The 15181-nt window shown below is 50.1% G+C and overlaps 1 protein-coding gene across 5 annotated transcripts in view; it reads left to right on the top strand.

Moving 5' to 3' along the window:
- Positions 1–10883, top strand: part of RPH3AL (rabphilin 3A like (without C2 domains)) — a 137396-nt gene extending 126513 nt beyond the window's left edge. For all 5 annotated transcript variants that reach the window (XM_065909527.1, XM_065909528.1, XM_065909529.1 and 2 more), the window contains 3 exons: positions 5930–6043; positions 7555–7702; positions 9748–10883. In XM_065909527.1, coding sequence (XP_065765599.1) covers positions 5930–6043; positions 7555–7702; positions 9748–9751 — 266 coding nt within the window. In that variant the 3' untranslated portion in view covers positions 9752–10883. The remainder of the gene's footprint in view (positions 1–5929; positions 6044–7554; positions 7703–9747) is intronic.
- Positions 10884–15181: the final 4298 nt, after the last annotated feature.

Genomic DNA, 15181 nt, shown 5'->3' with positions numbered 1-15181 from the left:
TGAGGAAAGGAGGCAGACGCCGATTAAGATGTGGCCCTGCCCTGAAGGGGTTTCTGGTAGAGCTGGGCAAGTCAAGGCAGGCATCTGTAGGAAAAATAGTGCAATGCCAGAGGGTGTGTGAAAGGGACCAGCAGGTGTAGGGAGAGCAGGGTTGGAGGCTGTCTTCCAACCTTGGGTGAGAGAAACTTCCCAACACAGGCACAATTTGGGTCGGTTCCTAGAGGATGAATTGGAATCTCATTTTGAAAAATATCTATAGACTCATATAATTTTTTTAATATTTATTTATTTGGCTGTGCTGGGTCTTAATTGCAGGACTGGAATCGTTAGTTGCAGCATATGGGATCTTGGAGCAAACGCCAGGAGATGGTGAAGGACAGGGAAGCCTGGCGTGCTGCTGTCCATGGGGTCGCAGAGAGCCAGACCTGACCGAGCAAATGGACAACAGCAATGTATTTATTTATTTGGCTGCCCCAGGCCTTAGTTGCGGCCTGCCAACTCTTGGTTGTGGCGTATAAGATCTAGATCCCTGACCAGGGGTTGAACCCAGACCTCCTGCACTGGGAGCAAGGCATCTTAGCCACCGGACCATCAGGGAAGTCCCTCGAATAGCTTTTTAAACTTGCAGTGCATTACATCCTACTTGATGTTATTTTACTGTTATCATTGTTATTGTCTCCACTGTACAGATGAGAAGATTGAGGTTCAGAGAGATTAAGGTATTTGTCCAGAAGTGTCCAAAGCAGAGCTCTATTCAACCCTAGATGTTGGGAGTGAACTAGGTATTTTTCTCACCCACGTGGCAGCTCCTGCCTGGTGGGAAAAGGCATGTTGAAGGGACTGAGGATGACCTGGCTTGCCTGCAGGGGCCCAGAGCCCTTGGGATAAGCCCAGACCAAGGGATGCCCTTCATCCTGAGTGCGGAGGAAAGAACAGAGATTCCAGCCACAGTTAGTCCTGGGTTTCAATCCAGCTCAGCCTCCAGACAGACTCTGAAGGTACCAATGTCTTCCATGTCTCATGAAGCACAACTTGGAAATCTGAGTTCCCCTAGGAGAGGAGCGTCCACCCCCCTGAGGTTGACCTGGGCATCAAACATGCTGAGTCCAGAGGCCATCCCCATGCCAGATGGTGTGTTCAGAATGCCCCCCAAATAAAATAGTTCATTTATCAAGCATCTGCCATGCGCCAGACACTGCCTGTGTTATTTCTGCTAATGCTCACAACAACTCAGGGAAGGATCCATCGTTGGCCCTTTCATAGGTGAGCCTGCCAGGCAGAGAGAGGTGAAGGAACTGGGCCAGAGTCACACCGCTGGCAAGTGGCAGAGCCAGGACACTGTCTTTCTGACTCAGAGCCAGTGCCTCTTCACCACCCCCACACCTCCCTCCTGCTGCCACCAAACAGAGCCCCAGACGTGGGAGGCATCTTGGTGGGGTTTCGGGCTGCGAGCCTGGCCCCACTTGCGGGTGGTACAGCCATCACCTGTCCCTGTGGGGACATCTTTTCAACTCTTCTCTGCAGCCGCGCCAGCCTGGTGGGCTGGGTAAGGCTAATTGGGGATGTCTCTGCATTCCCTGGGGCCTTATCTTTCCTTTACAATAAAAGTTGGGGTTTTTTTTTTTGTTTTTAGTGTGCAAATTTTTCCACCATCTGCTTTGCCTTGGCAGAATGTTTGCTGAAAATATCTCTTCCTCTCTAATTCCCATAATTTCTGGGGGCTTTGGGAGCCTCCAGGCAGAGCAGCAGCAACTCACAAGGGCCTCCCAAGCTCACAGGCTGCTGGTTGTCCTTGTGCCAGGCAGGCGGATGTCGTGTGGCCCAGAAATCACATCCCCCCACCTCTCAGCCAGGTAGGGGCACTGGGATCTCTCCACTGATGGAACAAAGCTGACCAGAAGTTGAATCCTAGGATTCAAGACCCAGAGTATCTAGGCTGTCTAGGTTGGCCTGTTTTTGTGTGTGGTGAAGCCCTGAGAGGTGCCCCCAGGGTCACAAAGAGAGAGGGTGGCAGATCAGAGCCAGGAAACAGTTCCCCTAAATCCTAGTGCAGGGCTGTGAGGTCAAGTAGCCAGCATCCTGCCTGTCCCCCAGACCATTGCAGGCAATGTTTCTCCACAAGTCAGCAGCTGCCACACATGTTCTTTGCAGCAGTTGGAAAAGACTTTCCAAAAGGGAAGACTTCCCCCCACCTTCATGTACCAAAACTCTTGAGTTTCCATGGTGACAATCAAATTGCAAATCCATCCAAGAGGGAAAAAAATCACCCAGAGAAGTGAGCGTGGCTGGCGCTGGTGCTGTCCGCTGCTGAGGATGAGAGCCAGGCAGAGTGGGGCAGCCCTGCTGGGGCATGATGGGAAAATCTCAGGGATTGGAGGTCCCCAAGCAAGTGGTCCAGGGGCCCAGGACACTGCAGCAGGGGGGCCTCCTCCCTGCTCCTCCCTGCCTCCTGGCAGAGTTCCAGTGAATTCACTTGGTGACACCTCCTTCTTGGGGAAGCTATCAAGACAGTCTTCTCCCTGGTGTTTTCCCATTTTCAACCTGAAAAATCAAGCGTGGGCAGAATACAAGCACTTGTCACCAACCAGGCCATCCTAGACTCAGCCTTTGGGGAATTAGAGGTAAAAAATCAGCCTTCAGACACACAGAGTGTTTTGAGGATGGAGGAGCAAGGGCCAAAAGATTTATGAGTCTAAAAGCTTCGTTAATAGACCTGGAAGATTTACGATTGCAGCTGCCGTGTAGAGAGAGGTGGCAACAGCAATCGAATGGCAAATTAACCAAGGTTTGGGTTTTACAGTGACATTTGGACGGGGAGGAGGAAGAAAAACTTCTTCCTTTGCTGCTGGAGGAGAATTGAGGTAAACGGCATTTGCGTTGGGCAGTGTCCAGGGATGTTCTCCACATTGTCTCTTCAGCATCTTTCTTTCCCAGTGACAGTAAGTGCCAAGGCCAGGTGTCAACACTGCTGACTTCCTTGGGCTTATTCCTCTCGAGTGAGGTTTATTAGAGTGGATTAGAAACAGGATTGGGTTTGCATCACAGAGACCTCTAAGCTGAGGCTTGGCCCCTTGCTTGAAATCCCAGACACAATGAACAACAATGCGTGAGCCAAGGGAGATGCATTCAAAAGGAATGAGGCCTCGGCTGGCTGCTCCTCTGCTCTGCGACACCTTTGTGAGCTTAATTGTCATCTGGGGCTGTTCCCCCCTTCCACGGCTGTGGCCCGTGGGGTTCTATAAAAGGAGACAAAGAACCAGCCCACTGACTGTCACTTGGGGAGGTTTACTTTTTCTAACCCTTGCACGGCATAGGCACCATATGCGAACCAGGCAACGTGGCGCCCGAGCCCCACCTCCAGGGTTGGGGCTTTGGACTAGACATACCCCTCCCGGCAAAACCTGCTCTTGCAACATAGCTCAGCAGCATTCTTGCAACTTAAGCCCACTCTCAACTCAACACTGAGCAGGTACCACAGATGACCGGGACAGAGTGAAGGAGTGGGCTGAATGGGCTGGCCACCATAACCCGGAGTCTTGGGATGTCCTTTCCCATCGTCTCTTTCAAGCTCTTGGTATGTCGTGCCCTGCCGCATCTGCTCATTAGCGCCAAAGGATCCAGGCATTATTTCCGTACCATGAAGCCCCATGTCTTGTCCCGCTATCCCCTATGGCCCAACCTCGTATTTCCCACCCCACCCTAGAATTACCAAGATCCAGCATATCCGGCATGGGGCGGGCAGAACATTCCAAGTCAGGAAGAAGGAATAAATTGCCCTTAAGCATCTCTACCAGAGAGATGCGAAAACCAACGCAGAGATCAGTCACTGTGTTCTCAGGGACTTCCCGCTGCCTAACAGGCTGCTGGACACCCTCCTGCTGGGTACGGGGGCAGAACATTCCAGATCCCTTTGCATCTGCCCCAAAGGAGAGTTGCTTGCTCACTCCTGCCCCCTCACACTTTCTTAGTCTGGGGACCCACAGGGTTGGCGGTTAGTCAGTCAGCGCGTGAGTCAAAAAACACGTAAATGCTTATAAAACGAATGCCCATAAAATCAGATCTCGGTGGGTTCTTGATCAAAGAAACCCAGTCTGGGACCTAAAAAGCAATTGCAAAATAAGTCAGGCCTTTCCTTACATTTCTCAAATACAACAAATGGGGCGGGTGTTTGGATCCCAACCCCTCCAGTCTCCATCTCCTTTTGATTCTTGATCTGGAAAGCCCAAAAAGCCAAAGCAGAACTCTGCCTTGAGGGTGAGGAGAGAAAGAAACACAGCAGAAAGAGCAAAATCCTTAAGCAGACAGAGGAAGGCAAAGCTGGAAGCAATCCGATAGCATCCCTCTTGCCCAACCCCCAGGATCAGGTCTGCGGGAGAAGCATGCCAGGCTCAGTCATGGTGCAATTTGGCCCCTGCCTTCAGGAACCTCCAGGTCTGCAGGGGGAAAACACACACACAACACTTAAAGCAGAAAGTGATTGCTGCAGGTGTAGCAGAATACACAGCATGTTCAGCCAACCAGATGGAGACCAGAGAGGGCTTCCTGGAGGAGGTGGTACCCAAACTAAGCCAGGAGGAGAGGAGTGGGCAGGGAATTCTGGGGAGAGGAAAGCCATTCCTTGCAGGAGGTGCTGACAGTTTGTCAGGAGCTCCAGGTGGTCTGGGGCCAGAGGAGCCTCAGGTAGGAGAGCTGGTTGTGCAGTTGTGGGGGATGAGGCTGAAGAAGTAGAGGAGGGTGGAAGTTTGGGCTCTTGCTTTGCTGTGTTTTTAAAGTGAAAGTGTCAATCGCTCTATCGTGTCTGACTCTTTGCGACCCCATGGACTGTAGCCCGCCAGGCTCCTCTGTCCATGGGATTCTCCAGGCAAGAATGCTAGAGTGGGTTGCATTCCCTTCTCCAGGGGATCTTCCTGACCTAGGGATTGCATTACAGGCAGATTCTTTACCGTTGGAGCCACTTAAGCTCAGCTTCAGTTTAAAGAAAAGGAATCTGCGAATCACAGGCAATGCAATATAGATGCAGTTTAGACATGAAAGACCATGTGGGCTGATCTCAAAGAAGCACCCAAGCCCTACATCAAAAGATTGGCAAATGGATGTACATTTCTATGCTTAAAATGAAAATAGAGTGTTTAATGTATGAATAGATCCTGTATTATGACTCCCACTGTTAACTAACCAGCCAAATATGGTCCCATTTAGTCCAGAAAAGAGGGTTTCTACCACAGTGGGTGTTCACCGTGGGAGGTCCCCCTCCCCTCCCCTCTCCTGGGATTCCAGCCCCACCAGCCTGGCTCCCTTCTGCATTCACAAGACCCCACTGGGAGTTGCTGGATGAGCTGGGATGAGAGCCCAGACCTGCTGGCTCTGAATTCAGTTCTCCCAGTGGAATCAGAGTGGTTATAAACACAGTCTGTGGAGCCAGCCCACCAGAGTAAGCATCCCATTGTGGTCAAGGGCCTCAGTTTCCTTGCCTGGGAAATGGGGACTATGCTATTTCCTATATTGCAGAGTTGTTCTGAAGCTTCTGTTAGTTAGTGTATGTCAGGGGCCTGGAGCCCTCTGTCAGGTCAACAAGGACTGGAATTATTCCTGCAGGGCATCACTGGATGCCTTTAAGCATTGCCAAGTGCACGCTTCAGAGTGGTTGGGCCTGCACCAAAATGGATAATCGGCTCCTCCCAGCAAGAGGTTTCTGATCCAGCCCCAGGGAGGAGCTGACATGTGGAGATGGGCTGCCCCGGCACTCACCTCTCTGCCTGGCAGAAAGGAGTCCCCTGCCATTCCCGTGCCCCAAACACCAGGGCCAGCGGAGGTCCCATGCCGTCTTGTCTCGGCAGGAGGAGGAGGCCTGCCCTGGTCCCCTCTGTCGGACACACCTGCTGGCAGTGGTCAGTGGGGCTGACCTCCTGAGCTGGTGTCTCTCTTCCAGTGGTTTCCAGCGACAGTGACAGCGACTCTGATCTCAGCTCCTCCAGCCTGGATGACAGACTCCCGCCTGCTGGGGTCAGGGGCCTGAAAGGCAACAGACCCTGGGGGGAGTCAGGTAAGTGACTGACCTAGCTGGCAGGAAGTGCAGGGAGCAGCACTGTTTGCTCCCCAAGCCCCAGGGCAGTGGCTGTCCTCCTCCTGTGGCCTCTGCTCCCCAGCAGCTCCTCGGTGGGGGTTGGTGAAACAGCTCTAGAGCCAGGAGGCAAAGTGGGCCTTTGGCTGGGATGACTGGGAGCTACAGGGTTGGCACCCCTCAAAAAGAGATGGAAAAGGGAGTTCCTGGTGGCCTAGTGGTTAGGATTCTGGGCTTTCACTATGGTGGGTTCAATCCCTGGTCGGGGAACTGAGATCCTGCAAGCCGCATAGAGCAGCCAAAAATAAAAAACCACCACGAACAGGTGGAAGGGAGGCTCAGGTGTCCATGCAGAGAAGGCCTGGGAGCACATTTTCCTTTCCACACATGAAGGGCCTTCCCAGGAAAAGGACCAGTTTCATTCACAGTTACTCCAGAGGTTAGAACTGGGATATTTGCAAGATGTTTCAGGAGGCTGATTTTTAGTACATAAGAAGAAAGTGTCTCAATAACTGCCTCAAGCTGAAAAGAAATGGAAAGCTGGGTGATCTCCTGCCAGAACTGATATGGAAGGCATTCCTGCAGTGGTGGCTGGCTGTGCTTGATAAGAGATGCCAAATGCCTGGCACACATACTTTTACTTCTGTCCCTGTGCCCATGGCAGACATTACTAGTTGATCATGATACTCTCTCCCACAGAGTCTGACATGGGCCGTAGAATCCTCCTCCGTGCAGTTTTCCAAGTGATCAGTGTCAGTAGGCAGGGATGATGAATGGGTTTTAAACTGTCCCTGGACCAGGTGACCTCATAGTCCCCTTTAAGCTGAAGATTCTCTCTTAGGAAAGTGTGGAGCAAACTCACCTGCCAGCCTTGGTTTCTGGGGCGGGCTGTATATTTCTGTCCCTCCCCTCACCACCATAGCCTTCACCCTTTCTCTTCATACCAACTCTCAGCTGTGACCAAGCAGGTCCAGGAGACAGAAAGACAGAGTGGAGTCTTGCAGACCTCATCTCAGGTCTGCTGAGACCCCTGCTCTCTCAGCAGGTGGGGACTAACAACTGTGTCTGAATGAGGATTTCTTAGTTACTAAAGGCAGCAATGAATGTCCCTCTTGTTGTGTTAACAAATAAACACACTCTTCCCCCACTACATGCTCCTTCTCCAAGGGCACTGTCCATTTTCATGTGGGTAACTACTTGTTCCTTAGTTAAATGACCCAAGGGCCCATTCGGTTGTCTCCGTAAGATTGTGGGCCAGTCAGCAGTGGCCAAAGGGTGGGGGTTCCACTAGACCATGACAACCATGTGAATAGGGGAGGAGGGGGTGACTGTGCTCAGGGGGAGGGGCTCTGGCAGACAGTCCGATAGATACAGGTCACAGTTCCAAATGAGGAGACTTTAGATCAGCTCCCTTGTCCAGGCTGAGTTCCTCTCTGTCTCGGCTCAAGATCTAAAGTGCCCAACCCGGAGCCAATCACGGGGTCTTCTTGCAGGTGGCAGCGTGGAGTCACTGAAGATGGGGCCCACCCGCCCAGCCAGCTGCCTCTCGGGGAGCCAGAGCAGCCTGGCCAGTGAGACCGGGACAGGCTCTGCTGACCCACAGTGGGGGCCCCGCACCCTGGCCGGACCCAAAGGGCCCCGGTGAGTACCAAGCCATCTGCCAACCCGCCCACCTCCTCTCCGTCTGCTCCCACCCCTGCGGCCTGCTCCCCTCCCCGTAGCCTGCCTGGTCCTCATCTGTGCTCCAACACTGGAGAGCGCTGGGGATGTTTTCAATTCTCCACGTTCGCTGAGCGTTGTGCCAGGTGCTGGGGGAGCCCAGGCGAGCCAGACCCATCCCCGCCCACAGTGAACAAAGGGAGGGACCCAGTCCTCAAGGCCGACCATCTCTATCTGTTCCCAGTGGTGGTTAGCATGCTCAGTTTTATAAAATGTAATCTTTCCAAGTATTTCCCCGTCCCCATAAAAGTCACAGTAACTCCACCCTGAGAACACCTACTGTCCACCATAGGGTGTGCCCAGCCTGGGCCGGGTGCGGTGGGGGACAGTCTGAGACCTCCAGAAATTTACCACATAGCTGAAGAAGCCGAATCTGCTTGCCGCAAACAGAGCCCAGGCCAAAGCAGTACCAGATCCTAAGAGGGGGGGATATTGGGACCTGTGGAGCCTGGCCCGCCCTGCACATCCACGAGCAACTTTCATTCTCTTGGCCAAGAAGTCAGGGGGCTTATTATCCCCATTTGATGGATGTGGGAGCCAAGGGCAAGAATCCAAGCTCCCACCTGCCCTGGCCTGCCTGGGACCATCAGGCAGTCGGGGGACAAGGGGGTCCTCGCTCTCAAGTGGGAGAAAAGTGTGCAGGTGCAGGATTGGCCCCTGGTCTCCTTCCAGAAAGAAGCCCCAGCTGGACTGAGTGCCTCCACAGCCACAGGATCCACAGGCGCACGCTGTGTGGGTCAACACAGCAGCTGATGCCCCTGCCGTGCACGGGGACGGCTGTGGGAGCCTGATAGGGTGGGGCCACCCACCAGGAAACCCCAGGGGAGCCCTCATCCACTCTTCCTTCACCCCCCTCCTTCCCGCGTTCTCCCTCACTATGAGCATGACAGAGAGGCAGACTGTGACATGGGGGAGTGGGGTGGACGGGTCTCAGGGAGGGAGGCGCTGCGGGCATGGTTTGGGTCCTCTCCCATCACCCTCACCTCCAGCAGCCCCCCACAGAGGGCAGTCTGGAATCCAGCAGGCCCGAGCTCTAGCCCCAGCTCTGCCATCCACACTCATGGGAACCTGGGCAAACTATCAGGTCGAACCATATGCAACTGCATTTTTGTAGATCAAAAATAATTAAATATTGGCAGTTGCATAGGGTTCAATCTAATATTTGATCTCTCGGTACCCAGTTGCATTATCACTGAAAGTGGGGACCACGTTGTGTCCCTCCCGGGTTGCGGGGAGGGTAAGCTCCAGGGTCCACATGGGGTACCTACCTGCATAGGTAGACCTGCATAGGTCTTCAGGACATGTCCAGCGGCCACCCGATGATCTATGTGCCGGGTGGCCCAGCACATAGACAGGGTTCCAGGGCTTGAGGTTTACTTGGACAGGACTGGCCTGGAAGGTTTTCCATTCTGACATCCATTTTTTTTATATTCATTTTTTAAGTTTTTTTTTTTTTTTTTTTAATGTGGACCATTTTTAAAGTCTTTATTGAACTTGTTACAATATTGCTTCTGTTGTTTATGTTTTGGTTTTTGTTTTTGGCCATAAGGCAGGTGAGATCTTAGCTCCCCAACCAAGGATCGAACCTGCACCTCCTGCTTTAGAAGGCAAAGTCTTAACCACTAGACAACCAGGGAGGTCCCTCTCATGTCCATTTGCTCCTGCTGGCATCCCAGGATCACCTGTGTCGATTAGCCCGGTGTAGATGGCCACACTGGAGCCCAGAGAGCGGGCGACTTGCCTGCAATGACTCGGCGCAGTCGAGCAGGGCTGGGCCCAGGGCTCAGCCCCCAGCCCTCCCCAGCAGTCCCCCACTTAGTTTCAGATGGGGTGGCTGCTTCAGGTGCAGGCCGCTCCAGCAAGGAGTCCACCTTCCCTGCATTTCATTCCCAAAGTTCACACTGTCCCTGGGGTGGGACTTTGCTTCTGCTCACTCTGTTGTGGCCTTTCTTCTCTCTCTCTCAAAGGTAAAAGGCTCACCTGGGCCAGCCCCCGCTGCTGACGTGGCCTCTGATGGTCCCCTTCACCTTCCCTGGACAGAGGTGCGCTTGGTGCACGGGGCAGACTTTCCAGTGGAAGAGCTTGAGAGAGAGGGGGAGAGACAGCTGGAGTCAGACCGCTCCTGGTTCCTTCCTGACCAGTCCTGGAGCCCTTGGCCACCAGCCCTGTTGGACGTGACCTCTAACTCAACAAACCAGTGTTTGGGGGGCTGAGTCTGCTCCCCTGCACCCAGTGCCTTTCTGCACCCCTTCTTTCCTGGGAGTCCCCCCACCCCAACCCCAGTCACTCCACTCCACCCTGACCTTTATTTATTGCCCTCCCCACTTCCCAGCCTACTCCTGTGTTTATTTTGAGTTTGCTATCGTCTTGGTTGGACTGGAAGGGCCTTCAGACCCACCCATAGGGCCTTCCCATGTGCACTGCTGTTTCAGAGGTGGGGCTTTCTCCATATTTGTATTCATGGAAGAAGACATCCAGGCCTGAGGGTGACCCTTCACTGAGGAGCATGGCCCCAAGAGAGGAGGCCAGTGGAGGTGGGAGGAGAGGTCCACCACCCTTCTCCTCTTGCTGCAGCCCCCAGACGTGGATATAGTCACCTCCCTCCTGGCCCAGGAGCTGCTCTTGAACTTGGTTCTCTGTTGGGTCTCTTGGAAGCCCTCCCCTGGGGTTGATGGAGCTGGAAAGGGTTCTGGGGAACACTGTGAATTTGTTCACTGAGGAGCAGCCTTCCTCTGAGTTCCCTGCTGGGGCATGAAGCTCCCTAAGCCATTAATTCACTCCTCTTCAGTAGGCTTGATTTGGCAGAAAAACACTTAATTCAGAGTGCAGGCCAATGCTTCTGGAAAACTCTTCCTGTCGGAGAGAGAACATGCCCGTGTGTGTGTGTGTGTGTGTGTGTGCGTGTGTGTGTGCGCTGCCCACACCCTCCCATCCTTCCTGCCTGCCCCGTGCCTGGTCCTTGAAGGGCCTTCCTCTCTAGTCTCTCAGACCCCCATTCTTAGCTCTTTTGCCCTTGTCGCTAGCAGACAGTTTTTTAAAAAAAAGTCCTGTTTCCCTGTGACAAGTTATGCTTCAGAATAAAAACAATAAATATTAGAATTTGCATTGAGCCACTATGTTGATCAAAAGGCCACAATCACTTGTGTGTCTAAGGTGCATAAGTAGAGAAATGGATGGGAAAAAAATGTGGTACAGTGGTTGCTGGAACACTTGCTAAGCTGCAGTGAAAGGAATAAGCTAGATCTGCGTGGGTTAGAAGGGCTCAAAAACCTAATGTTGAAAAACAAGGTCATTGATGTAAAAATAAAAAGTTAAGTATATGTATAAATAATCAAAATGAGTTATATTAACATACATACATGTATAAAAATTGTTTGTGAAATGGACAAGGACTTCTAGTTAAACACAGTGGACTGAACACCTTTGTATGTTCTCTGCCTCTTGAACCCCACCAAAATGACCTAAAGGAATGAAAATGGCATGAACTACAAAAATGGCCTTACCTGTCTCCTGAGAAACCTGTATGCAGGTCAAGAAGCAATGGTTAGAATCAGACATGAAACAACAGACTGGTTCAAAATCAGGAAAGGAGTGTGTCCAGGCTGTATATTGTCATCCTGTTTGTTTAACTTATATGCAGTACATCATGCAAAATACGGGCTGGATGAATCACAAGCTGGAATCAAGATTGCTGGGAGAAATATCAACAACCTCAGATATGCAGATTATATCACTCTAATGCCAGAAAGTGAAGAGGAGTTAAAGACCCTCTTGATGAAGGTGAAAGAGGACAGTGAAAAGGCTGGCTTACAACTCAACATTCAATAAACTAAGATCATGGCATCTAGTCCTATCACTTCATGGCAAATAGAAGGGGAAAGAGCAGAGACAGTCACAGATTTTATTTTCTTGGGCTTCAAAATCACTATGGACAGTGACTGCAGCCACAAAATTAAAAGACACTTACTCCTTGGAAGGAAAGCTCTAACAAACCTAGACAGCATATTAAAAAGCAGAGACGTCACTTTGCCGACAAAAGGCCATTTAGTCAAAGCTGTGGTTTTTCCAGTAGTCATGTACAGATGTGAGAGTTGCATCATAAAGAAGACTGAGCACTGAAGAATTGATGTTTTCAAACTGTGGCATTGGAGAAGACTCTTGAAAGTCCCTTGGACAGCAAAGAGATCAAACCAGTCCATCCTAAAGGAAATCAACCCTGAATATTCATTGGAAGGGCTGATGCTGATGCTGAAGCTCCAATCCTTTGGCCACCTGATGCTGGGAAAGATTGAGGGCAGGAGAAGGGAGCGGCAGAGAATCAGATGGTTGGATGGCATCACTGACTCAATGGACATGAGTTAGAGCAAGCAACAGGATATGGTGAAGGACAGGGAAGCCTGGCATGCTACAGTATGTGGGGTCACAAAGAGTTGGACATGACTTAGTGACTGAGCAACAGCAAAGGTGGCAGCAGTACGTAAGAGAGGTCTAAAACTTTGGAAGATGGAAGAGTAAAGCTTGTTTAGTGTCAGCTTCTCCCACCCTCTGAAATGTCTACAAGGGAGAAAGCCAACTAGTCACAAGCCAGTTGGCTCTGCAGAATCCTCCAAATGCTTCGAACATGGAGGGACCAGGTATTCCTAAAGCAGAAGTTCAGGATGGATATGGAAATAGTATCAGTTGGAAAAAGTGGTTGGACCCAAGCCCAGATGGCATGTGACCACCCTTCTCTGACCCTGGTAGAAGGTGGCCAAGGCTGAGCTAGAAGGATTCTGGCTCGGGAACCCTAAGCCCAGACAAAGCCTGGGGCGAGGCAATAGTTAATGGGGAGACCATCAGGGGAGACCATCAGCCCCCTTCCTTGGCCAACAGCTGGGCCTGTTCCCCATCCAGCCACCCCCAAGACAGGACATTATTGAATTTCTCTCTGGGAAACCAAGTAAAGAGACAAGATCGACAGATCCTGAAATTGACAATTCCCCGGTCTCTACCCAGGCGCTACTGTGGGGCCTGCGTTCCCAAGCCCTGCCCACATGCACAGGGCTTCCTGTTAGCTTTCCTGTGTTGCAGTCGTAGTGACAACAGCCGGGGGCACCAGCAATTGACTAAAACCAACAGCCAAAGATACAGAGACTCCAATACCCAGAAGAAAGGGGTCAGAGGACAGTCCTCTGAAGGTATTTGTCCATGAGACAGGAAGAAAGTGTCATTTTTTAAAAGAAAGTGTTAAAGCTCTTGAATATAAAAAATATATATATAGCATAAATTTTTAAATGCATTATAAGGGATGGAAATATGGGAGAAAACCTTCTAGACAGTAAAACACTGAAACAAAGAGATGTTAAAATAGGGAGAAAAATCCAAGACAGTTGGACAACCAAAAGATCAGATCCATGCAGAAGGTCTAAATTTCCAACTGATAAGAATTGCAAGCCTAGAAACAGAGAAGAGAGGAGAGAAAATTGTGGAAGAAATGATACAAGAATATTTCCCAGAACCGAAGAAAAAGAACTTCCATAGAACAAGAACCTGCCAAGTGCTGGGCACAGTGACTTAAAACCACAGCCATGTGGCCAGCCACCCCCTCATGAGCCACCGTGTGGCAATACCTGCAGATGAAGATGCTCCTGGCCTGCAGTGCAGTGACCAGAAGTCTTGCTGAAACAGATTCTCACCCACCAGGTCTGGGTCAGGGTCTGAACATGCTTGTCCATCAAGTTCTGTTATGATGCCGATGCTGCTGGCTGGAGGACCATTATGTGGTCCAGGGCAGTGGTGGTCACCACTGGCAGCTCACTGGAGTCACCTGATAAGCTTGACACATGCTCGTGCTTGACACACCCCCAGAGATTCTGGTCTAATCAATTTGGGGCCCAGCCTTGATATCAGGATTTTGTAAAGCTTCCCTGATGTCTCTGTGTGCTGGCAGAACTGAGAATCATTGCCCTATAGCAAAACTCTTCTCTGTGAATTCCAAAAGAAGTCTATGGGATGTTTAGAGCAGTACCTTTTTACTAGCTAAAAACTGGGAACAACCTCAGTACCATCCATAGAAGAAAAGATCCATAAATTGCGATAGAGTCAAACATGCCCCACTCAGTAGAGAGAAGTATCACAAACAATGCTGAGGAAAGAAACAGATGGCAGAAAAAAATAAATACATTATGACACCATCTCTGTGGAGATTTTAAAACATGCAAAAATGTTATGTATTAACATACATTTTATGCAGTGGAAGAATAAACGCATAGGAAGGATAAACAACAGATTTCAAAATACATCTTGAGAGGAAGAGGCATAACGAGTGGTTTCAACTTTACTGGTAATGTTTCCTTCATCTTAGTGGTAGATTGATGGGTTTGTAATATTTATAATATTTCATTATATGTTATATTTGTGTTATTTATATATGTCTGAAGTCTTTCCATATAAAAAAATGTAGGAAACATGGGAATTCCCTAGAAGTCCAGTGGTTAGGACACCATGCTACCACTACGGGAGGTGCAGATTCATTCTCTGATTGAGGAACTAAGATCCTGCATGTGATGAGGAGTGGGAAAAAAAAAAAAAAAAATTTAAGGAACTCTAGCAAGCCTTTTTTCTTTTTTTGGCTGCACCATGCATTGTGTGTGGGTTCTTAGTTCCCTGACCAGCGATTGAACCTGTGCACCCTGCATTGGAACACAGAGTCTTAACCACTGGACTGCTGGGCAAGACCCCCTAGAGCAAGCCTTATCATGAAATTTCAGGACACCAGGGGAAAAAATCCTAAAGAAAAAAAATCCTAAAACCTTCCAAAGAGGAAAAAAAAAATTAACAGGTCATATACCAAGAGCCAGGGATTACAATGGCTTTGAAATTTTCAAATCAAATTTTGAAGCCAGAACACAGTGAAGAGGTATCTTCTGAATTCTGGCAGGAATTGATTTCTAATCTGGATTTATATCCACCCAAATCTCAATGACGGTAGAATGAAAATATTTTCAGACTTGTGAGGATTCTTTTTTTTTTTAATTTACCTCCCATACATTCTTTCTCACGCAGCTACTATAGGATGTGCTCCAACCAAACAAGGGAGAAAATCCAGGAAAGAGGATATGGAGACGCAGAAAACTGGAGCTGACACAGCAGAGGGGCAGAGAGTCCCCAGGATACTGGCAACAGCTGGGGTCAGGGGCTAGTGCCAAGCCAGCCCAGACTGGAGCGTGAGGACAGATAAGGTACACAAGGATGTACAAACACGATAGGAAGCATCCCTGTGTTAGAGAGATTGAAAATAATATCATGAGTTTGTATCATGACATATAATATACAAAACTGAAAGATCAAGAAATAGAATCAGCAGGAGATTTCAGTACAAAGGTAAACACCAGTGGAGATGGCTAAGAGCTCTAAGAGTTA

This window comes from Muntiacus reevesi, chromosome 18, assembly GCF_963930625.1.
Source record: "Muntiacus reevesi chromosome 18, mMunRee1.1, whole genome shotgun sequence".
Classification (NCBI taxonomy): Eukaryota; Metazoa; Chordata; class Mammalia; order Artiodactyla; family Cervidae; genus Muntiacus; species Muntiacus reevesi.
The sequence above is the reverse complement of the archived record's forward strand: the minus strand, read 5'-3'. Positions and strand labels throughout refer to the sequence as shown.